The sequence below is a fragment of the Apis cerana genome, linkage group LG7, assembly GCF_029169275.1.
Source record: "Apis cerana isolate GH-2021 linkage group LG7, AcerK_1.0, whole genome shotgun sequence".
In the NCBI taxonomy this organism is placed as follows: Eukaryota; Metazoa; Arthropoda; class Insecta; order Hymenoptera; family Apidae; genus Apis; species Apis cerana.
Genome location: NC_083858.1, coordinates 6,905,497 through 6,931,792, shown reverse-complemented (window position 1 = coordinate 6,931,792; position 26,296 = coordinate 6,905,497). Strand labels below are relative to the sequence as shown.

At 23.1% G+C, this 26,296-nt stretch overlaps 1 protein-coding gene across 9 annotated transcripts in view; it reads left to right on the top strand.

Moving 5' to 3' along the window:
• LOC107993170 (CCR4-NOT transcription complex subunit 6) overlaps positions 1-26,296 on the top strand; it is a 587,279-nt gene that overhangs the window by 331,525 nt on the left and 229,458 nt on the right. Inside the window, exon 4 of one of the 9 annotated variants that reach the window (XM_062076974.1) lies at positions 11,742-12,704. The exons of the other annotated variants lie outside the window; for them this stretch is intronic. Coding sequence (XP_061932958.1) covers positions 11,742-11,755 — 14 coding nt within the window. The 3' untranslated portion in view covers positions 11,756-12,704. Of the gene's footprint in view, positions 1-11,741; positions 12,705-26,296 lie in introns of those variants that run through there. 9 annotated transcript variants of the gene reach the window in all.

Below are 26,296 nucleotides of genomic sequence, written 5' to 3'. Positions count from 1 at the left end.
TTTCGACGATACTAGAAGGACTGAAAAAAAACATAAGCAAAAATTGTATAAAATTTTAACAAAACAGAAATTATTCTGTTATTTAAATTATTAAATTATTATTTAAATTATTCTATTCTATTTAAAAACTTTGATAACTCAGTAAAAAGATAAATAAATTTGCGTAATTAATAAAAAGAGATAAGGAGAAGTAGGAGAAAAAAAAAGCTAAATATAATGTTAGAAATGTGACATTCGAAACTTTGAAAATTTTTGAACAACTGAAAAAGTTTTATATTCACAAATCTCGAAAGTTTTTGCTATTTTTATGATTCTTATAACTTATTTCCAACTTATGTAAATGTTATGGCTATATGAATTTATTTTTATTTAATTTTTTTTTCAATAACAGAATATTATGTTCCAAATTTTAATTTTTATGTAGATTTTATTACAATTTTCCTGATAATAAATCTATTAAAATTTAATATTTTATTAAATTTGATGTTAAAATAGATTTCTATGTCTTCTATGTATATAATCTCACTTTAGAAATGAGATTATTAATCTTTCTCTGAAAACTAAATTCAATTTATTTTATTATTAATTTATTATATTTGTATTATCATAATATTATTTTCATGTGAAAAGAAAAATCCGTCTCAAAATAATAATAATTCAATAAATTCAAATTTATAATTACATTAAAATTTATTTTAATCACATTACAATAATTTCTACGAAGAAAATGTAAAATATAAAAATAATAATTGAATTTTTTGCGAATCAAAAAAATTATAAACTTAAGTTTAAAAAAATTTCAGAAATTAAAATTTAAAATAATCAAAATAATATTTCTCGATAAAATAATAATTCATTATTTTCTTATAGATATAAAAAAAAAACGAAATATAAGCATTCTAGGTTTCGGAAGTTTTAAATCTTCACAACAAACTTTTATATTCGAGTTCCGCGAATCTGATAATTAGATTTCGACCCGTCTCTACCAACCACATAATCGAATATTAACAAAGGCATGTCGATCTCATTTCATCGCGGAAAAAAACCTTCTATTTCTATTCTGTCAGTTATGTAATACGTAAGCGGTTAGTTGCTCGCTGCTGACCGCATCTTTCACGAGCCGTTTTCCCATGAGAACGGAAGAGTTGCTTTTGGAATGCTTTTCGGTACCGACAAAGAAGTTGCGCGCGCACCAACGTCAGCCGAGTTTCGCTATTGTCAGTGAGATCGCGATTGGCCGCGTCGATGGCAGGTTCCAAGGAACGGATCACGATATCATCAGAAGGGACAAGATGCGCATACACAGTTAGGTAGCTGCGATACGCGCACAACGTGTCATCGTGAAAAGATCAGGAAAAGAGGAGTGACATAAAACGAAGCAGGGACGGTTTCCTTTTGCTATCTCTGACTGTCCTCTCGTTTTCTCTTTTTCTCGCTCGTTTATTTATTTGCTCACTCTCATTCTACATCTATCTCTCTCGTTTTTGATTCCCTCCCTCTCACGTCATTATCATTTTTCTCCGAGCATTTCTTGGCCGGTCGCCACGGCATTTCTCGCTTGGTGGATTTTCGCACGACTGATGAGCTTTCGTCACGATTCTGCGGTCACAGTCTCTGAGTAGTCTGCTGCACGATGGAATGCCGGCAACCTCCTACTGTGTATCCTATCCGTCGTCTACACCCACAGCGCTTGCGCATGGGCCAGCGTGAGAGAAACCGGCGAAAAACTACTAACGCTTTGATGGGCCGCTGGTGGTAGTAATAAAGAAACGAGAAGCGAAACACAACGGAGAGAGTTTAGCCTTCGACTTTGAAAAACTGCCACCACGATGGTAGAACACCTGTCTTCCATGGAATGAAATTGAAAATTTCATCCGTTGAGAACCGGTATTTCGCAACTTGCATTCTCTCGTTAATGTACCGAGGAATACGGTGAACTATTTACGAATCGAGAGTTGTATAAAATAGAAGAGAAGAAATAATATTTTTTTTTTTATTATTTTCTTTTTATTTATTTTGCAATAGTACAATGGGATAGTTATTTTTATTATTATGTCGTAAAATAATTGGAAATATAAAACTTATGTAACTTTCTTTCGAATATTTAATTAAGTAATAATTTAAAAACGTAGATATTTAAATATCAATTTCTTTAAAATTTTTTAATATAAATATGAAAAAAGATATCAAATTTGAAAAATACCAAACTAATGGATTAAAAAAATAGTACCCGATTTCAGTATTATTTAATTGTATAATAGTTATTTTCGATGTTGATAATTCATTTCATCATATTTTCATCAACACGTTCTGAATAGTAACTCGTTTCAATCAATACTTTAAATAATTTATCAAATAAATTTATAAAAAAAATAATTTGAATATTTCTTCCAAAATATTTACCAAAAAAGAAGGAAAATATAAAAATTAAAAAAATATCATATAATTATTAATTATGCTATTTAATTCATTTTATTCTATTTATAAAATATTATTCATTTTTTTTCTATAATTAATATTTGTTTTATTTATTTATTTTTTTAATATTTTATTTTTAATTACCAAAAGCTAATCAATTAATAAAAAAAAGAAAATTTTTTATATAATTTTTTTATTTCTATTTCTTACTTAATGTAATGTAATATAAAATATGCAAATGAAACTTTATACGAAGTTTAACTGTTTCACTTTATCGAGTAATATATTATTTCTATGTATATTATCATATCATTGTAAAGTAATTAACAACATTGTTAGTATGTCTATACTGTATTATGTATTATTTATGAATAAACGGATAATATTATCGTTTGAATTCGTTTAATTACACAAAATATTACTTAAAAAGAGAATTGTTGCATGAATTGTAATTTATGATTCATAATTCATTTGAGAAAATCTATTTTTTTATAATACAAATTATATTATACACCAATCTCCTATTTTTTTCTTTTATTTTCTTGACCCAGTATTCTAGAAAATATTCTTATAAAAGAAAGAGAAGACTTATTTTAAGACATTACACGCAGAAAAAAAGAATTCTTGTAACGTGAAAGAAATGGAACAGTGATTTAAGTAGATTTTTAAAATAAGTAAATTTTACTTTGAACTACATAAAACAAACTCTGAAACAATAATGACACTTGAAAAGTTAGATCATTAAAATAAGAGTATAGTTGAGCTAACAAATTTCATTCTAACAGTAAGCATTATGCATCTAAACATAATTAACAAATAAAATAAATATTCAATTATATGAAAATTAAATTATAAACAATTCGTATATTTATAAATTCTCTTCTAAATTCTCTTTGTAAAGAGTAATAAAAATAAAAACAAAAAAAATACTTGTTTAAAAAGTATAATTAACTTTGTACACACTTCATGCTACATCGTGCTCATAGTAAAAGTTAATTCAATGGCTTTTAAATTGTAAGTCGTGTATGAAGTTTCTGCCATTTCCCATTGTTCGCCAAATTGAATTTGTATTTTATTGCAGAATATTTTTTACTTGTTTCACCTTTATCCAACCTACACGTATATCAATAAATATTTCGTTGGAACGCAAACAAGGTTGTAACACTTGGAGCGTATACTATTATGTTCCCAATTTTGTGCACGTGCTCGTCATATGCTCTCCATTCTTTAAAATTCTTTTATTTAAATATAATAACAGATCTAATAAAACTGTTATTACATGAAATGCGATACATGTGTGCAATTTTAATGTTATAAAACGCAAGTGACGCATAATTTTCTGGTATTTTCATCAATAATAAATTTCATGAATTTGTTTTGTATGTCTAATGTCCAATACGTGATATTACAATTAAATATATATTTATACACATATTGAATATAATTTATAAGATAAAAAATATATAAATTTTATTTTTATGTTTCTTTTATCAATAATTCATTGACAATAGTGATCAATTAACTGATAACAGTTCTATAAATTGATAACTCTGTAAATATGTTATATTCTCGTCCATATCGTAAACTCTTTGAAAGTTTAACTATCTATATTAAACAAATATAATGCAATAAAAGAATGCAATATATATCTGTCTTAAATAAAAAAATAAGATAACATTTATTCTACAAGATTTTTCTTTTTTATATTTTTTTCATATCCAAAATGATTTATTATACTGAAAATAATCTTTTTTATAAAAAATCTGATAAAGATTTTGCATTATTAACATAATAAAAATAAACAGATAGAAATATAGATAGAAATGAAGCAAAAATATATAATAAAAAATTTTTCCAATTCTGATTTCGATAAAAATAAAGAGAAAATTTTATATGAAGTATATGATATGCTGGATAAATATAAATAATATAATCTTTGAAGAACTTATGAATTAATCGGATAAATATAATTCGAATACTAATATGAGATAATATAATTTTTGAAAGAAAAATAAATTGTTAAAGTATTAATAAATTAATATTTTAATATTAATTAATATTTTAATAATATATAAATGTTAAATATAATAATATAATTATATATAAATAGTTTTAAATTTTAATATTTTTATATCTTTCTTTTCTTTCTTCATATTCTTGATATTTCAATAAATGATTGAAATTTATTTTATTGTTATTATAACCAATTCATAATATTTTAATCAAAAATATAATATACTTTAAATCTTCATTAATATTCCAAAATTAAGATAAATTTAATTTTTTGTAAATTATATAATAAATTAAATACTACGGATTAAACATAAAAGTTTATTATAAAAATATCAATTAAAGTTCATTTATTAAGTTATAAGCAAATTGTAAGGTGAGAATATAACAATTCACTCTATTTTTATCTTGCTTCATCTAATATAAGCTTCTTGTTCAAATACTTCAATTTAATAAATAACATTATATAAATTTTTATGTCTGTTTTAATTATTAGAATCGATTTTTCAAAAATATATCATAAATATATTAACATTTTATATAAATCAAAATCTTAGTATCTCATATTTTTATTTAGATTTCTTATTATTTCTTCCAAGTAGTATTAAAAAATATAACTTATATCATAATTAAAAAAAAAAGATTATACATTTTTATTGCATAATGTGAATAAAATAATTCTTTCCCATTAAAATATCAACCGCATGTCTTTGAACCCTGAATCTTTCTCACAATTACCCTGTAGAAATGCTGATTTCTCGAGTAAGAAGCATCGGTTAAAGCAATCCCCTCGGTATTTTCTTCTTATTAAATTTCTCTTTAGTGCACAATCATTCGTATTTTCTCTGGTCTGCTTAGTTCCTGTTTCGCAGATTAATACAGAGAAAGATATAGAAACCGAGGGGAAAGGAGCTTCGTTTCTACTTTCGTTGCCGTTCATTATCAGCTTATTATGTTGCTTTGCTGTGCAACTTTGTTAAGCTGAATTTTCACGTAACGTTGATACTTTTACGAAACCTCAGAAGAAACGTTTCTGATAAAGAATATAATGATAAGCATTATCTATGTGTATTATTTGTTATGATGATTTATGGATGTCTTTATCATAATGTAAAATTTAGAAATGTATAATATATAATGCATGTTTTATGGTTATGAATCATTTTTCAATAATTTTACAAAAAAAATATTGAACAAAAATTTGTCAATTGATAGATTGTATGTGAAAAAATTTTTTTAAATTTCATTAAAAATTTTTTCTATAAGAAAATAGAAAAAAAAATTATCTTATTATTTTATAAATTAAATTCTGATATAATTAGATAAATTATATAGTTAATATATATGTATATAAATTATGTATAATTATTTAATAAAAGTATATTATTAATGATCAATTTTAATTCTTTTTATAAATTATATATTATAATTTTATTTTATGAAGTAAATTGTTATTGAAATTGACAGAAATCAAAAATATAATTCGAATACGAAAGAAAATCAACTCAATTTAATATTTTATACGATAAGAACATAACGTGAAAAAGAACACAAATAATATTTATAATTATACAAAGTTAAAAATTGAAATGAAATTGCATTTTTTATTAAATTTACGAAGAATATAAGACATAATTCCTGATTTTTGTAAATCGAATCTTATTAAACATTTCATTTCGGCAAATTATTTTACATGTATGTGTGATAATAGCAATGCTCAGGTAGCGATTCAATTTACGAAGTTGGTATGAAATATTTTTACTCTTCCTTTGGATTCCACGAAGCGATGTTTTCTTGAAATACAGAACAGAGGAATGTAAATAACATTTCTTGAAAGTATTCGCAAACACAATTAAGTTCCCCTAAGGAAAACATTGAGTGTCGTTCCTCTTTTCATTCCTTTACTCATCACTGGTGGTGTTTGCGGAAAGTATCTTGATTGCCATAGTATTATACTTTTTCTTATCAGTAAGTTATGTAAACATACTTAACAATATAAAAACTTATTAATTCTGCTCCTCTAAGTATTTGAGAAAATAGGATAAAGCTCTGTCTATAATTAGACTACGAACGTTTATACGTTTATGGAAAATTTAAATGTATTAAAATTTATAGAATGTACATGACGTACGAAATATTCAAAGTACTATGATATTCAAATAAAATAAGTTTTTAAACTCTATTAAAAATTTAATAATAGAGGATCTATAAATTTTCTTTTTATTAAATATATTTTAATATGCAGCTTTTTAACTTTTTTAATTTATAAGAAATACAAAATGAAAAACTTCCATTCTGCAAGTTAACTTATTTAACATTTAATACTATAATTAATCGATAATTATATTCTAATGTATTTCTTTGTTTAATTAATTAATAAATTAATTAATAAATTTAATCTCATTTATTGTAATAGTTAAATGTTTATAAATCATAAAAACAATTTTTTCAATTCTAAAAAAAAAATTTCAAAAGTTTTCAAGTTAATTTTACATCGTAAAACATTTTTTTATTAGAAAATCATAAAATTAGCATGGAAAGGAATTTTGATAAAGATTAAATTTTCATTTAGAATACGAAAGTATAAAATGGATAGCTATGTTATTCTGATCATATAACATTTGAAATTACTGAAATAATTTTGAAACAAAATTTAAATTTTACAAGATAGAGCTAAAAACAAATTTATGGCACGTCATTCTATTATCTATTAGTAGATTAATGGATTCTTTCTTACTTCCCTAGCAATCTCGTAAATAATGAAAAAAAATTACACTTTCAGATAGTTTTGTCGTTCATGAAAATTTGCCTCTTATTAATCGCTAATCTAATATATGATCTGATATTCGATATTGCAATCGCTTTTTTGATCGAAAATTACTGTGTAGTCGTGGAACGTGTCATGACTGTAAATCTCAGAGTTCAGGATAGTTTTCGCGACCACCGTCTGCCGACAATTTAAACAACCCATCGAAATCGATAATATTCAATTTCCAAGTTCCTGTAGCTATCGTCCGCTATTGTTAGTTTAGCTACAGTCGAACTTTTAATGATTTCGCGTGACGACAAGTTCTATTTCTGTAGTTTTGTTTCAACTATTAATTTTACCAAAGAGACATAATTCCAATGAGGATGGAACAAAAGTTAAAAATAAATTGAAAATGAATTATTAATACTGATATGTTCAATTATGCAGGTCGACGATGATTAAAGGGTAAAACAAATTAAATATAAATTTTTAAAATTATTTTAAAATAATCTGTGTTCGAAATAACACATTATATTATATTATAATATTTATAAAATATTATTTCATGCAAAAAAGTAAATTGATATTCTTATAATTAAATGAATTATTTATTATTTAGCATTTTCTATTTAATTTCAATGAAAATATCCTATATTTTAATACTTTATTAATTTTTAATTCTATTAGTTATAATTAACGCCTATTTATGATGAATGAGTAAATGACTATTTCTAATTCTTATTTTTTTTATATATTGTCTAGAATGACTTCTTATATATATCCATATAATATTTCTATACGTTTAAAATATTTTTATATATTATATACATAAATATATTCTCTTATTTCCTTTATTATTATATTATACATTCATATTTTTTATTTAAAAAAAATTTTTTTGAACTATCAGAATGGTTTCATAATGTCTTATATTTAAAATATGATCACTAACATTACATATATAATATATGATAATTATTCATTCATAGTATTATCATTGTATTAATTATTTTTTATCAAAAAATTCTACAATTTTAATTTATTTCAAATTCATTAATAATTTTCAGAATAATATATTTTTCTTTATATTGCTTGATTTCAAAGATGAGTCTTTCTATCAAAATGAAAAAGAATAAATTATTCTATGATCAAAATGTATACAATGTTTCTTTATTCATCATTAATTAATTACTTGTTTTACCCGAAATAACATAATGTTGAAAAAAATAAGATTTTAATATTCATTTAATTTTTAAGCAAATGAAAATATTGCATTGAACAATCATAAATACAAGTTACAATTTAAACGAATAAAACAAATTTTGTATACGTGTGAAGGAAGGAGAGAGAAAGAGAGGACTTCTCTTTATTTCAAGATTTTCATCATCATGTGTGCTCTCATAATCTGTCTGCTTTCATCCATGTGGTCTGTTGCCTTAAGGCATCAAGAAATTTGCCAAAGTTGTTCCGTTAGAAGTATAGATCAACCATTGTTCGCTTTTCGTTTCCTCTATCTTTTCTACTTCCGCTTGCATTTCATTCTTTCATTCCTTCATTCCTTTCGTTTTGCTTGCTTTCTTCATAAGAGAAAGAAATCAATATACTATCTCTACATGAGATGACGTTGGCATAATTGGTAGAGCATGAAAATTGCTGTATAATGTCCTCTTGTTTTGCACTTGACAAAACATTTTTCTTAAACTTGATGTGCTTCCTTGTTTACTAAAGTAAAGCATATTTCTCCACAATGCAGATTATCTACTTTTTAATAACCGTGTATAATATGAATTAAATTGTGGTTGCATATGTTAATAAATAAGTTGATTTTATAGAAATAAGAATAAAAATTTTATATGAAATTCCTGATATATTGTTATGATTATTAAATTGATACATATGAAATGAATTATATTTTTTAAGAATATAAAATTCATTCAAAATTATTATTCATTTTCATATAATTCATTATTTATATCGCATATGAGAACGGATCAAAAATTGCTTTTCAGTTTTAATTTCGATTTCACTAGTAATATCTTTGAATTGATAGTAAAAATGATTATCTTAGTCATAAAATATCAAGATTCTAAGTTCATAATAAAAAAAGCTTAAAATTTTTTATTTAAAGGCTAAAGACTTAAAGTTTCCATTAATTCATAATAAAAAAACCTTTAATATATAATATATAATATAGTGTTTAATATTTATATATTAAAATATTAATGCTAACATTATGCTAAGAACGTGTAATGAATTAATGTAAACAAATATTTTAAATAATTTTTTTTTTATCAAACTATTTATATAATTTAATCCATTTAATAATTTTACATCCATCAATATAATATCAAATTTATAATTTCATGAATTAAAATATATAAAAATTATGTGCTTTGGACTGTATTCAAAAGCAAGTAAAGACTATATTCGTGACTTTGTAATTCTTTTATGTAAAAATGTTTTAACTTACTATAAGAATGAAATGATATATTTTATTTAAAATGTAAAGAATACTGAAAACTTCTTGAAAGAGCAACTTTCATTAACATTTTCCACTAGGAAATTTTGGTAACAATATTAACATTTCAAAAGAACTTTTTTAATAGAAGAATTCGGGTACATTTCAAAGTGAAATATGATCAAGCTTTGTTAACGAGTTCACTCGTGTAATGCTTTTGCTCATTACATTTAGTTAACATGTTTTATTTTGTGAATATTTAGTAATAAAAGAAATAACGATTTAATTATTTTTCTCGGACGTTGAAAATTTCATAAGAAATTTAATAAGCATCTTTAATGATACTTGTTAATTTTTAATCTTTATCGCGTATTATCATTTTATCCAAGTGTAAAGAAGTTCTTTTTTTATATCATAGAATGTAATGAATAGAAGAAATATTATAATCCAATATGCTTTTAACATTTTTACATAAAAGAATTTAAGTTAAAATAATAATTATGTAATTATATATATTTATAATAAAAGTTGTATTAAAAACAAGTAACAATATGTAAACAATAGTGGTAACATCAAATATAAGAAAATAATATAAAAGATTGATAAAAGGAAGAAATCACATTTCTATAATGCAAGTAATATGTACTTTCATCATAATTTATTACTTAACTTGAATATTATAAATACGTTGCTTATTTTTTTTATGATAGAAAAAATGATAAAAATGATAATTTTAATTACAATTATTGTCTCACTACCTTCAATTCTTCTATTAATTATTATGAATTAATTTTTGTACTCAGTTATTTGAAAATCATAATATTATGAGTTATTAGAATCATTTTTAATTTTATCATGATGACAGAAATATGCAATTCTATTTAAAAAAATTGTGATTATTTTGAAATTTCGAAAAAAATTATTTTAAGAAAACTTTTTATCTATTACATATTTTATATTTTAAATTATTTTTCTATCATAAAAAATGAACGATATATTTAGAATATTTAAATTAAATAGAATATTCTTTATACACAGGATGTTTACCTTAAATGAAGTGTTGAATATTTCATCAGAGTTTGAAGTTAGCAAATGTTGTTGTGACAAAAGTTGTTTGATTTAGAAAGAATATCATATGTTAAATTATTTTTTTTTTTGTATAAAAAATAAAGAATACTTTAAATTTCATTTTTTTAAAACATAAATCATATAATTTTGAAATACATTAATCGATTTATTTCAATATGTCATGTAAAAAAATACTAAGTTACTTATATTGAAAAATCATTAAAAAATATTATAATTTGTTCATGAAACTTAATTTGTAAAACTTGTATAAAAGACAAAGAATACGAAATACGATATTCTATTATTCATATTTTTTTTGGTTTTTTATATTAAGTAATAAATAAATAAATTATATTATTAAGTTTTGCAAATTTCAAGTTGAAATATTTCTTAAATTAATAGTTTTTATATAAATATATAAATAAGAATTTGTAAAAATTATTAATAAATCAATTAATGCATTCAAAATTATATATATTTCATTTAAAAAAATAAAGTTCAACTTAAATTCTCGCCCGCTATTTGACTTACAAAAAAAAAAAAAATAAATAAAATTTCGTACCTTCCTCTAACCCAAACAATTTTTATTTATTAAAAAATTTTTTTGATAATTTCAATCGCTTATGAAATATTCCATTGTTCTCATTTAAAGGAAAAACCGATAAATTTATAATATAAATAGAAGAAAAAATATTATACAATCGACAAAATAGAAATAAAAAAACACATTTAAAAAAAAACAAAAAAATTAAAACTTCAAATTCCTTGCAACATTTCAAATATTGATTTTACAAAATGTATCTTCTTATCATTCACAATATTTCAAAATATTAAAAATAAATTTTTCTTAATACTTCATTATTAAAAAATAGTCATAATATTTTTGATTATTTCCTTTCCTATCCTATCGATATGTATAATTCGAATACAAACATACTATACTAATACATAATACATAATATACTATCGACTATCATCTTGTATGCAATCGAATCCCACGAAGCAAACCTTTTGTATCGGATTTGACTCTGATTCCAGTGAGTACACATTGAGCTTGATCCCATTACTATACCTGGATAAAAGAGGGTGAAGAGAAAAGAAGATTTCTGGGGAACGACGATGGTGTACATTCTTGTTGAAACTTTTCACTTTGCCTTCGAACGACATCTCCTTAAATGTAATCCCATATTTCGCATTCATCGAATGTAAAGCGGCGAATGGTTTTCGCCCAAGTTTGACTGCGGGGACAATTAGCGATGGCATAAATTGGAGATGGACGCAGATGTCGGAAAGCATGTTGAGCACGGAACTCGTGACTCATGAATATGAAACGAATATGACTGTAAACCCTTTTGTCCGACTTGCCATTCGATCATATCGATTCGTTCCTCTCCTATCGTTATGCATTTTATCGCGTCTCGTAAATTTAACATTTGCCTAATCTCGTTTCCCTATGGCAAACTGTACTTGCCACGGTACTCCCGCGTGATAGATATCATCAATCCTCTTCAACATAGTTTATTTCGATTTTGTATTTCTCTCTTTTCGAATTTTTATCATATTTTTTTATTACGAATATTTATATTGGTTACAAGTATGCTGCTATATTTAAAATTTTTTTGAAAAGTGGATTTTTTGTATATTATTTATTGTTTTTTTTTTTGTTAGTAGAAAATTTTCGAAGCGAAATGTTGAAAAAATTTTAAATAAGAATGAAAGTAAAAAACAAGTTTGCAAGCCAATTATTGTCGTTTCAAAAGGCAAATAACCAATTACTGGCTCTTATTGAATGCAGTGCCCAGAATATCATATCAAATATTGTATGGTACGTATATTGTTTACTTATCAGAAAGTAAGGTTATGTTTTATCAAAAATTTTTTCGTACAATAATTGATATAACCGAAAAACTTGGTCATTTGCGTAGCACGTAATGGAAGCAAATCTAAAATTGGTTTTATTGCTGGATTTTTCAAAATAAATAAATAAAAATATCAAATTTATTTTTAAAAATTTTATTCTTCGTATTTTATTTTTTTAAAATTAATTAATAAGTTTTTAAGTAACACTGAGGATGATTAAAATTTCTTGGCTTTACTCAAACGATAATATATGTCAAGGTCATTGGAATGCTGCCTGCCTTATTATTGAGTTATTTACTTTACTTTTTAATAATTTCAATATAATATTTATATAATATTAAATATTCAATAATTTAAATATATTTTATGAACAAAATATCTTTTTTAATTAAATATAAAAAAAAATTTGTAAAAAAATCATTTATAAAGCTTTTTTTGTTGTGTTTCAAAATTAAAATTATATTAACAAATCAATTTTCATAATTTTGAAAATTTCGGAATTAAAAAATAACTTTTTAATTCAAATAAATTAAGTGATAATTAAAATTTATTTAAAAAATTTATAATTTAATTTCGATTTGATTTATAATTTATTATGAGAGAAAATGAATTATTAACACAGAAATCTAAATACTTTATGTGTATCATTTTTATCGAATTAGAAGAATTAAATAATTACTCCAATGATAAAAAATGATTCTCACAAATAATAATTAATAGATTGAAAGTATAAATAACACTATATTTTTCTCTTTCTCTTTATTCAAATCATTTTTTTAAAAGAATTATTTATGAAATCATCTAAAATTTTTAAATTTCTAATGACTAATAAAAAAATAAAAAAGATAAATTTAAGTATATTTGAAATTATATTTCTGTGCACGAGAAATAATGAGAAAGACAAAAGAAATATGTTAAAAACGGATAAGATGATAAAGTGGGTGCAGATTTAACTTTCGAAGTAGGTCTCCGAGGATTGTCAGAAGTCTGGCCAAAGAAATTCAGGAATTGGATTCAAGAAGTTTATTGTCGTTAATTTAACATACAATCCTATCAGAATCGTACATGGTTTCATTTGGACTGAAAAGAAGTTGGAAACTTGTCCCGTGAGAAAATTTCAAAGTGATTAACTACTTGAGTAACTAATTAATTAACAAGACCTATTATTTACTAGAACTTTTGATAAAGCTTTGGAACTTCACAAATGATGTATCATAAAGTCTTAATCTTATCAAAAATTGAAATAAATCACTACACACGTATACAAATTATTATTTTATAAAAATTAAATTTTTCTTATATTATTTTAAAAATTTTGTAATATGCATGACAATTTTTTTTTCAAAAATTTTTCAGTAAATATTCAACCGTTGAAATTGGAATTAAAATAGTCATTTAATCCATTCATTTACATTTTAATTTTACAGTTTCGTGTGAATTTTGTAAATATAATTCCGAGATCTCGATACTAATAAATGACGAGGAAACATCGATTAATCAATTTATAAGATGATTATTCTAAATTTATATTTAACAAAGAATTAAGAAGGTTTTGAGAAACAATTAATTGATTATGTTACATAATTATATTAACATATTTAGGAATTATTATAATTCCTATTGTGTTTTTATATTTGATTAGATCGCGAAGAGAATAATTTTGATAAATACTTGTTTCTTTTTCGTAATGAAATAGTAATTTCATGAATACAACTTAGAATATATCGATTAATAATATTAAAATTTCTCCACAATTTATAATTATTTATTCCCAATACTCCACAATAATTTTTTATTCATCTTGAACTAAATCATTCCATGTACATTACAATTCCTCTAACACAGATCATATCAATGGTAAATACAAAATAAGAAAGCATTAGCATTAAATGTTCCTTTCAAATTATCTCGATTCGATATCGGTCAACACGAAACAACAGAAGAAACTCTCGAGACCGCAAGAGGTTAGTTATCCATGATTGAGGGTTCACGATGTGTCAATTATCGAAAGGATTCCGAACGTGACGAATGACGTTGATATTACACCGAAACCGGGTATAGAGATAGATCGACGAGAAATGAATACGGTTCCGTTCATCGGATAATAATCCTTGATTTGGAAAGGCAGCCGTCCGTCCGTGCGCTTCAAAACCGTTAAATGTGATTCAATCCGTTTTATCGAGGCTTTTGTCTATTTCCGCCTCAATTTCTATGTAAATCGATTTAAGATTCGACTCTCGAACGGCTCATTCGATACCTCGGCGAATCATACCCGTTCCTTTCAATCCACACGATGGAAGATCCATCAGCAACACAACTCGTTAACGTTCATTCCTGAAGCAGTCGGTCGGGAATAGTTTTACACTCGGCAATTTCTAACTAACGACGCCATCGAGATTTAGTCCTCGTGACACATCGAGTAACCGAATGCCGGGGCCTAATTTGCGAACATCTTTGCAGTCAAGATTATAACGTTATTTATGGGAGGATTTATTTATTACACCCGGGGGAAGCGATGATTCTGAAGCGGGATATAGTGATGAAATCGATTTCTCAATATATACCAGTTATACTCGTCGAGATCTAATGATGTCTGGTTGGGCTAATCACAGATTGCTAAATCGAAGAGTGTTGCTATGGAATGATTAAATTTCATTACATTTGCGAAATATTTATTACTGTAAATTTTTATACAGATTATTTTGCGTTTTCCTTTTCTTTTTTTTTTTCTTTTTATATTTCATATAAGTGATATGTTAGGTGAGGTATTATTAAATATCAAGTGTATACACGAGTATATACGTACAAATATTTTTTTATAATAAATAATCATAGCTGTTTTAAATAGAATATAATAATAGAATTAATATATAAAAAAGAAGTAACAATATACGCAATAATATGATAATTCAAAGAGTGATGCAATACTAAAACAGATTTAAATAATTATTAATTTATATCAATTCAGCAATTAATTCAGCGTTTAAATAATTTAATTTAACAAATTAATTTTTTTAAATAATACTTGATATTATTTTAAAGAACTTTGGAAAAATTGTTATTATACATTGTAATACTAATTATTAGTGATAATTATTGGATTAGTTCTAATTTATGAATTTTTAATTTGCAAATAAATCATAAATGTGTATTTATATTTCTAATTTATATATTTAAATAAAAATGATCTGCCAATACTTTTAACCGAATTCTATTCGATTTTTAACACAACTAGCAATTTTAGAGTGAAATCTAATGCCATTTGAATGTCTCGTACAATTTTCAAAAATTTATAACTGAGATTTTTAGATTTGCAAGATCTTATTATTCGAATGAATGTAAATGTATAAAATAAATAATATAAAAAATTATAACAAATCGATTCTCAATTACAAATTTTGGATTACAGTATTAATCGAGCAAAATTTTTGTTCAAATATATCATTTTGAAAGTATGAATTAAAATTACTGAATTTGAAAATCATAGAAATGATTTTAAAATATCTGGAAAGCTATCACTATTAGATTTAGGAAATAAAATAACATCGAATCAATTCAACATTGAAATTTAAAAATATCGAAAATATTATCGAATAGATGCATCGATAATTCACGAAATCAATATCTACATCAATCAACTCATGTAATCTCGCGAAGAATCTTTATTTATCATTTCGAAGACATTAAAAAAAAAACCATTCGTTTCTAAATATGATTTAAAAAATTTCACTCGAGTGATATTTCAAATTAAGTGATATTTAAAATAATAAAATTATACTCTAATTATTAGATCAAAGAATGATTTCAAAATGATTTAAAAATATTATTGCAAATGTGTTATAAATAAATTCAAATTCTTGATTATGATAATGCGATTATTCGTAGGATACAGTCACTAGAGTTCAAACTGCAAACTCATTGTCTTGCACGCGATTGGCGCAGGCGTTACCAGTATAATCCATCAAAACATCGTATATATACATACATTCGATGATCACAATCAACGAACCCCATAAATTATACACGTCAATTAACATGACATTGTCTAGCACATCGTGTATGCCAATTCTATAGAATGACCTGAAAAATAATGACGCATCAGATGTCGCCCGTTATTGTATTAAGTTGAAAAGACTAGATTGTTGTCTGTGAAAAGCGGAACAACTTGTCACTCTTGTCTGTTCAGAGAGTTTGGTATACGTCAGAAGCTCCAAATAAGAACAGGCGCACAAATACACGTCGTATTGCGCAGTTTTTAAAACGCAAAGGTAGATGACATTCCTTTTCATGAATCCAAGGAGATCATCCTTAATTGCAATTTGCTGTAACGTTCGCCATTTTATCGACGTCATTTCTTTGCTTCTCTCTTCTCTGACCGAACAATTTTCATGAATTTACGATCACATATGTTATTTTCCACATCTTTCCGTCTCATTTTCTCTCCACTCCTTTTTCTATCCTTTCTCCATTTTGATTATATAAATAATCTAGATCGTCTTCTGCGTATAGTGGATGGTTAATTTCGGAAGATGAAAGCAGTTCGATTGACTACATATATGAATACGAGTTCCATTTAAATCGAACATTTTAAGAAACTATTGACGATACTGAAATAATCTCAATTTTTCTTTGAAATGATCGATCGATTTAAATGGTATGTGCTCTATAAAATTCTAATTGGAGAAGGATATATTGGAGAAATAAATTTTCGATAATTCAAATATCTCGCTTCTGCGTATATATTATGGACAATTTTTATAATTCCATTATAAAAATGTAATTCTGAAATAATAAATTATATCATATATGTATATATATATGTATATATATATGTAGAGTGTAATAACCGCACGATTTCGCGCAACAGTTGTCATTATAAATTTCATCTTCATTGCTCTTCCTGAACTTGTTCTATTATTTTGAAAAGTTTGAATTGTATTTTTTAAAAAGATGGAAATTGTATTAAATAATATTCATTGAAAATGAATATATAATTCAACAAATAATTCATCAAATTATTATGAAATATTTTCCTTTTTTATCTTTTTATCTTTATATATATATATATATAAATTTTTAATTAGCAATAAATTATAATTTTAATAATATTTCAATAATAATAATTATATAATGATGAATTATATATTAATAATAATAATTATATAATGATAATAAAAACAAAAACATTGAAAAAAAATAATCCTCATATAATATGATCTAATAAAGAAATCTTCTAATCTAAAAATTCTAATTTTAATAAAAATTTTATATGTATATAGTGTATGTAGTATAATATATATATATATATTTTTTTCGTTGATAAGATAAAATCAATCTCCAAAATTTTAACTTTTCGCCAAATTTTAAATATAATTTTTACAGACAGAATATTTTTTACAGACAGGATAATAAAGCATTAAATTCAAAATATTTTGTAATTTAAAATTTTGTTCTTAATTGAAAATTTCACAGCATTATAAAGTTATATTTAAGAAACGAAAAAAAGATGATTTTTGATGAAATATACATAAATTTTTGTATTGAATTTCATGCTTCAATTTGAAAATATAAATTGGTATATTTAGCAAAAATTATTAACAATATTATAAAATATATTTTATTATAAATATTTTAGAATATAAAAATTTTTTGTATCTCATTAAACGATACATTGCGATATAAAGAATTCGATAAAATTAAATATGTACATATTGTTTCAACAAATATTATCTATATATTGAAAAAAATAAAAATAGAAATTGTACATTCTCGTATTTCTGTTTTTTAAATAAAAATATAAATACGAACGTTATTTTTTTAAATAAGATACATTTTAAAATAAAAACAAAGGTAAATAATATAAAAAGTTCATTATGTTTACAAAAAGTATATTTATTTATTATTTTTCGATAATATTTTTTATAATTTCAACTAACTAACTTTTTTTATTCCATTTTAAAAAAATTTTGCATTTAATTTTTGCGCTTAAAAATTTTTCAATTAATAACACATTTTTCACTGTCATTTTTAAATCTCTAAATACCTAAATAATTGTGAAAGTATCAAGCATTAATTTTTCCGAATTTTTTTCATTCATTTTTTTCAATTAAATCATTTCGGGATCATAGACGTTTTTTATCATGAAAATTCTTATTTTTAAAATAAACGACACTACTGTTTCACTTTAGTATCTCTTATAATACTCTGCTCGTAAATATCATAAATTTGCCCATAAATTTCACTAGCATAATTATTTTTTGCCATTAAGAGCTAGATTATTACTCATACTTCATATTACTTTATACTTGGCAGCATTATTAATTGTAGCATTCATATAAGCAACTAACAATAAAATGACTGAACTATTGTTACTAAGTTAGCTGATTACTGACTTCAAATAATAAAACTAATACAAGCGCCATTTCCAGAAAATAGATAAGCAAATTAAAAATAGATCTTACTTAATAATCTTTCTACACATATTTATCGACAAAAGTTAATAAACAATATATTTTATTCGCAAATTTTTTTATTTTTTTTTATTTTTACTTAATTTTTGTGCAATTATTGTGTATAAAAAAATTTATTACTTATTAATATAGATAGACCATTATCTTTTTATATAATTTATATAATTTTATATAATTTTTTCAATTCTAATTTATTCAGGACAAAAAATATAAATAAATTTGCAAACGATTAGTATAGAAAATTTTCAAAGCATACAGTAATGCTTTGCAGATGTTTCACAGACTGTTCGATCTGCTTTGACATAAGATTGACAGAATAGATCAGTTTAATGGATACATAACTTTTCCGATTACAACTTTTAGAATTGTTCGAGCTTCATCAAGTTTAATACCACAGAGGATGGAGAGAAAATAGTCCGAAGTTACGTCTCAATAAATTGCTTTTACTCATAATTCAAATGTACGAGTATACTGTTGCAGAATTGAAATTGTATACGATTTATACCTTTATTTGTATTATTTGAAAATATTTGTTGCTAAGATAAATGTTTAAAATGCATTCAGTTTAAATAGTTTATAAATAATTTAAATACTGTATTTTTTTTATTTTATATAAATATAAATATACAAATTGATTTGTTAGATATTTACTCTGATTTAATGATACTAATTTAAAATTTTTTCTATAAGAATTATTTAGATATTTATTTGTGCCATCCAATAAAAATATTCAATTCCTAATAATTCCCAAGCTTTTCATAAAACTTTTTAGTAATAAAAAATAATAAAAAAAATAAAATGTAAAAAATTACATTACTATAGTGATAAAAAATTTACTTTTAAAAATATGTAATAGAAAAGATAAATAATATTATTAGATAATATTAATAATAATATTAGATAAAGTAAAAATTAATTCGATTTTTAAGAATTGAAGAAAAATGAAAATTTTTATAATAATCGTTTTTTGTATAATAACTATTTGTTTCTTTCTGTTATAAAAAGTGTTATTCTTACATTTAAATGAAGTAATTATTATAAAATAAATTTAATTTTAAATTAATAATAAATATTAAAGTATATTTCATTATATTTATATAATAAAAAGAAATAAAATAGCAAATTGATAATAATATTAGCTATTTGAATAAAATAAAGTTTAATCACTCATTCAGAAGTTAAGAATAAAAACTTTAAGACAAAAAAGAAAGATCTAAAAAAACTGAAATTTGAACCTATAGATTCATTTCTTATAATAATAATAGTAATAATAATAATAATAATAATAATAATAAATGAATATTGTAAAATAAAATTTACGTATATAATTATAATAAAATAAGATAAATCATAATTTTTCAATTTTTATTGTAACTATTTCAATAAAATTTATTTATTAATTTAACAATATTTTTATTATTTATTTCCTTCAAAAATTACATTGTCTTATATTATACTATCTTATTTGAATTATTTGAATTATTTGAATTATTTGATTTGTTTTTTAATTTAAAAAAAATAAAAACATTTATTTATTTTACAATATCAATATATATTGATGCAATATATTTCATATAAACTTTTATTTTCATTAAAATTATTATATTGATTTTTTTATTTACAACTATTATGAAACTTCTTAATTAAAAAAAAATTTTATATTCTTACTCTTTTCTTTATAAGTATATACCTATTAAGAAATGTTTACACAACTGATATTTGTTAATATCGATCTCGTGTTAAAGAAAACATGTTCTTCAATTTTACTTCACGTTAGTGTTTTTCTCGACACTATTTATCAAAGAAATACACTTGTTATACCATAGAATCATTTCCCTGTTACTCTGTTATATGAAATTATTTCCATAAAGAAACAATTTCCTCTGTACACATTTTCTTCCTTTAATCTCGGATTATTTTAGCAATAAAAGATAGAGGACATTAGAAACATTTTTCGAATGAGAGTACGCGTGCCTATATATAATTTTTTACCTTCGCGTTGTCATAGAGAAACAAGCAAGTGATTAACGCAAAAATGAAAGTTAAAAAAAAAAAAACTTCTAAGATAACACACATCCGAATAAGAACTATGTACGCAATCAAAATAACGATTTACCGCAACTTCGAGCCTAGGAATACTGGCGATGCTAACGAGGAACGACAAGAAAAAGCATATCGCCATTCGTGGTGAATCTTGTATAGCCTGAGGCATATACAAGTCAAGGTATCTAGATGGAAGCACTTCAACACTTTAGTTGCCTTTGAAGTTGGCAAAACATTACCAAGGATAAAGTTACGTGATTTTAAAAAAAATCAACATAACGGTGGAAAACAGGAATTAACTTTTTCCAGTGTGAAATAGTTTTTTCATAACATAATGAACGAATATGGAATACAATATAATTTTAATAGAATCTTTGGTAAAATAGTTGTAGTATCATAATTGATTATAACGAATTTTTCATTATATGAATGTTTGAAAATTTAATGAAAATTTTTGGATATAAAAAGATAGTAAAAAGGAGAATTTTTTTTTAAATTCTTAATAGAAAATTTTTAAAAGAAGTATTAAAATCAATATACGGTAGTAATATTGAAGAAATAACTTGTGATACTTTAACCCATTTTGTATATTTTCATAAAAATTAAAATAATATTAAAATATTTTTAAAAAATATGAATTACTTATTTGTAATTAAATAAGTAATCTCTACTTATATTTTTTCTTAATATTTAATTTAAAAGTACGTTGAAATTCTTACGTAAAAGTATTGGATACTTTAATGAACGATAAAATCGCCTGAATAGATGATCCTCTAATTAGTAAGAACACCGTTCAAGACATTAAAGATTCCCAAGATCTTTAGAATTTTCAAGTTTTCTTAATACCTAATTAAGATTAAATTTTTTCTTATATAAAGTTTAAATTAATTTAAATCAATTCATAACATATATTAAAAATAAAATCTAAAGTACAAATCAAAATTTTCATATATTTTTAAAATATTTATAATATTTAACAGTTATTCTTAAAACATAAATTATGCTTAAAAATAATTATTCGATATCTATAGTTTTAAAAATTATTATAGATATTTTTATATTTTTAATTAATAAAATATTTTTATCTAACATAAAAGAATGATATTTTTAAAATAGCAAACTAATTTTTTAAATTATTTTTAAATACAATAGAATAGAAAATTAATAGTTATATTTTATTATAAAAGACAATAGATTTAAAATCGAAGTTGAATTTATTAAAATATAACTTAAAAAATATAATTTATTGATAAAATATTCTATAATAAAATATATTTCACATTTAAATTTATAAAATTAATATTGAATTGTAAAATATCTTCAAACTTAAAATAATGTATATGTTTATATGTTTGCAATAATTTTATTTTAATAAAAATATTTATATTTTTTTTTATCGATTCTATATAACAATTAATTAAGATAATGAAATCAATATTTTAATTCGAAAAACTTGAATTCTATCATTGAAATTTTTGTTATTCTCTTAAAATTGTGGATGTATTTTACCTTTTGCGCTACTATTCCTCGACCTAAAATTTTATATTCCCAAAGAGACAAGCATTCATTTAAATGTACTGTGTCATTGAGAACGATCACTGTGGACTATTTTTCTGTTTGCAAAACAATGTTACACATGTGGGATACAAGCAAGCACAAAGGAGTAATAAAAATTCTGATAAATATGCAAATATGACAATAAAAGCAATCGACAAAATACATTAAAAATAAAATTTCAAACAAATAAAATCCATAACTTTCTTTCTTTTTTGATATGATATAAAATTGACTGAAACTAGAATTGCTATCTTTTTGAAGCTCTTGATATCGGTTTTTTAATAAGAATTATATCTTGTTGATAATTGTGGATAATTCATATTTATATTTATCTAATTTAATTTAATATTTTCTTCGATACTACTATTTTAATTCTCCTTTTAAAGCTTTATTATTGCCGAAACAAAATTTCAATTGGAAAAAATTTAAGATTTTATTTTTAAAATTTTTATTTTTTCAAATTTTAGTATGTATCCTGAATATTTGATATAAAAATACCAGTGATGAAATGTAAAAATAACTTTTGGATTATTTACAATACTTGAAAATTGTTTATAAGAAATAAAATAAAAATTTTTTTCAAGTCCTCTTGATTGAAATTTTATTTTACAATTAATAATTTATCGAATTTAAAAAAGGAACAATATTTATAAAATTGGAAAAAGTTATTAAACTTTTATATTTTTAAAAGGCGCATTTAAATGAGACATAAATCTAGATAATGAAAACGCACGAAATGCCGTTAAATGCCATGAATACAAAAGAGATGATATTATCACCCATCTTGGTACATATGATCTAAATGCAATTCTCTCAAAGAAATTTATTCTTGATATTTAATAGGGTCAAAAGAATTGAATCGTATAATTCGATGATTAAAGTTACCGATAGAGGAGCGTTGTTTGTAACAGGGCGGAATACTTGTCTTGTGGTCTGACCTCGTCCTCATTGTTAAGCATAATTGCTATTTATTGCAATGCGGAGTGGCTTTGCGATTCTACCATGCTGGCTGTAATCCTGCTTGTTATTGCCGCGTTTTAGTAGCAGCTCAAGCACTTTCGGCCACCTTTTCCACTGATGTGACGATTCTTATTGTAGTGGTGCCGTTTCCTTGTGCATTTGTGTACATTCATCGTCTGCCATCACCAGCGACACTAACGCCATCGCGATTATTCCTCTAACAGTGCGAAAAGTCGTCGTTAGAAACAGTAAGCACCGACGACCACTATACCGGTATGCATTTCTGTTTACCGTGAGATACACCGCCCACCAAGATCTGATCATTATGATTTTACGGTCGAAACAAGTTGAATCTGCATTGGCACATTACTGTTGCGGCTTTATTTTTATTATCCCTTCCAACCTACTGCAGACCAGCTGCAATGAATCACGATCTCATTGGTCGAGTTGGTGGAATTTAGGTTAATATGTTAATAAATATAACATTATTTGATCATACATATCGATCGTACATATTGCTGCAAAAATAATGTAAAAATTGTAATTTAATATAACTTCTTAGTGTAGATGAAAAAATAGAATATTTAGTAAAAAATAAAATACATTAATAACTCATTCGATTAATTTTTTATAATATTTACATATGTTATATGTGAATTGAAACATCAAAGTATGATAATATTAATATTATTTTATTTAAAATTTCTTTTAAGTAAAAAAATAGAACAAAAAGAATTTTTATTTATGATATTAATTGACAATCTATTTTGATTGACAACAATGTTATTTTATAAAAAGCTGAAAAAAGAAATTTTATGATGCAATTAATTTTGCTTTAATAGATAATGTTTTCATATTTATACGACAATTTTGATACTACCTCTGATATTATTATTGCATATTGAAATATGAAAATCTCGACAGTTATAATTATCAATGGATGATTACTACATTCTCATTATATTATGTACAGAGCTTTCTTCTCACTTGGAATACTAACGAGTATGGATGTGCTTACTGAACTATATTATGTTTCCATGTCAAATTTATTATTAAACTGTACATATCCAATATAACTCCATTACCGCATCTGTTCTCTCTTAATGAATCCATTAATATCTAAGCATTGGAAGGAAATCATTATTCTATCCTTTTTCATTGTTCCCTCTTTCGCTTTCACCTTCCATTACAACGCTACAACAACTCTATTAATAAACAACAATGCAGAACTGTAAATATATCAAATAAAAGTGTAAATATCCCATCAATCTTATACTTTATGCATCTGTTATCTGGAATAAATTAATACTTTGCATCTGTTATATAGAATAAATTAATCTAAAAATGGAAAATAATTGTTTCTTTCACATTCATGAACGTGCATAATCTGTGAAAGGAAATAATTTGTGAGATATGCTAATATGAAAATACTGATAAAGTAGCTTAACACATATTCAGACAGATAATAAATTTAAGTTAAAAAAAACTAAAATATTTTCGTTAAAGTTTTAATTTGTTTAATCTTCGTTTTGATATTCATAATATATTTTAATAAGTTTTTTAAAAATTAAAAAAATATTAATAATAAAAAAAAATAATATGTTTTAAATTATTATAATATGTTAATAATGTATTTTAAATTATAAATTATAATTAAGTTTTAAGAACTTAAAAATTGTTTTTGATAATTGAACTATTGAATGAATTTTATTCCTTTATTAAACAAATTTATCATTTTTCTATGATATTCATTGTTGTTTTATATAATTATCCAATTTATTGCATAAGAATAGTTATATCTTTGTATAAAATTCATTATTTTATTTTGATAAATTAAATTGTGATATATTCAAATATTATCGCAAATTAAAAATACATATTTTTAATTCAAACAATAAATTAAATTTTGAATTTTTCTATTATTTATTTATTTTATTATATAATTATTTTAATTATTATAAAATTTTATGATTCAATATAATAACAAATAATAAAAATAAAAAATCTATTAATTTAATATACAATTATTTCAAGATTACAAGATAAACCAAAAAAAATATATATATTTAAAATTTGCAAGAATATGTTTAAATATATTAAATAATAAAATTTATAAATTTACAAATTATTAATATTTAATTTATAAATTTCAGTTATTAAACTAAAATAATGATGTATACAGATATATAATCATTTTTGTGTAAGAAATTAGATAATCAAATGAATAAAAATAATAATAAATATTAAAAATATTAAAATATAATAAATTTGTTTAATTTAAAGAATAAAATGCAATATTGGTAACAAAAATAATTATTTAATAATAAACTACTTAAAATATGTTATTAACAAAAAGAAACATCGAACTTATTTTTATTTCTTAGCACTTATACATTAAACTTTTTAATATATTATTTTTGTTATTTTATGCACATTTATTATAGATATAGATTCAGGAATCTACTCATTTTTTATAACAATAATAGAACAATAATAGAAACTTAAACCAATATTTCAATATTTTAAAGATTAGATCGTATCAATATAGATAACGATACTTCCTTTTTAAAAATTACTAATTTTTTTTTAAATACACGCAGCGGATTACGAAAGTGTTGCTGTTAAATAACATTGCAATCCGTTAACCCGTACTAACAGTTGGCCAAAACTGTCACGCACTAATGACTCACTAAATTTCATCGT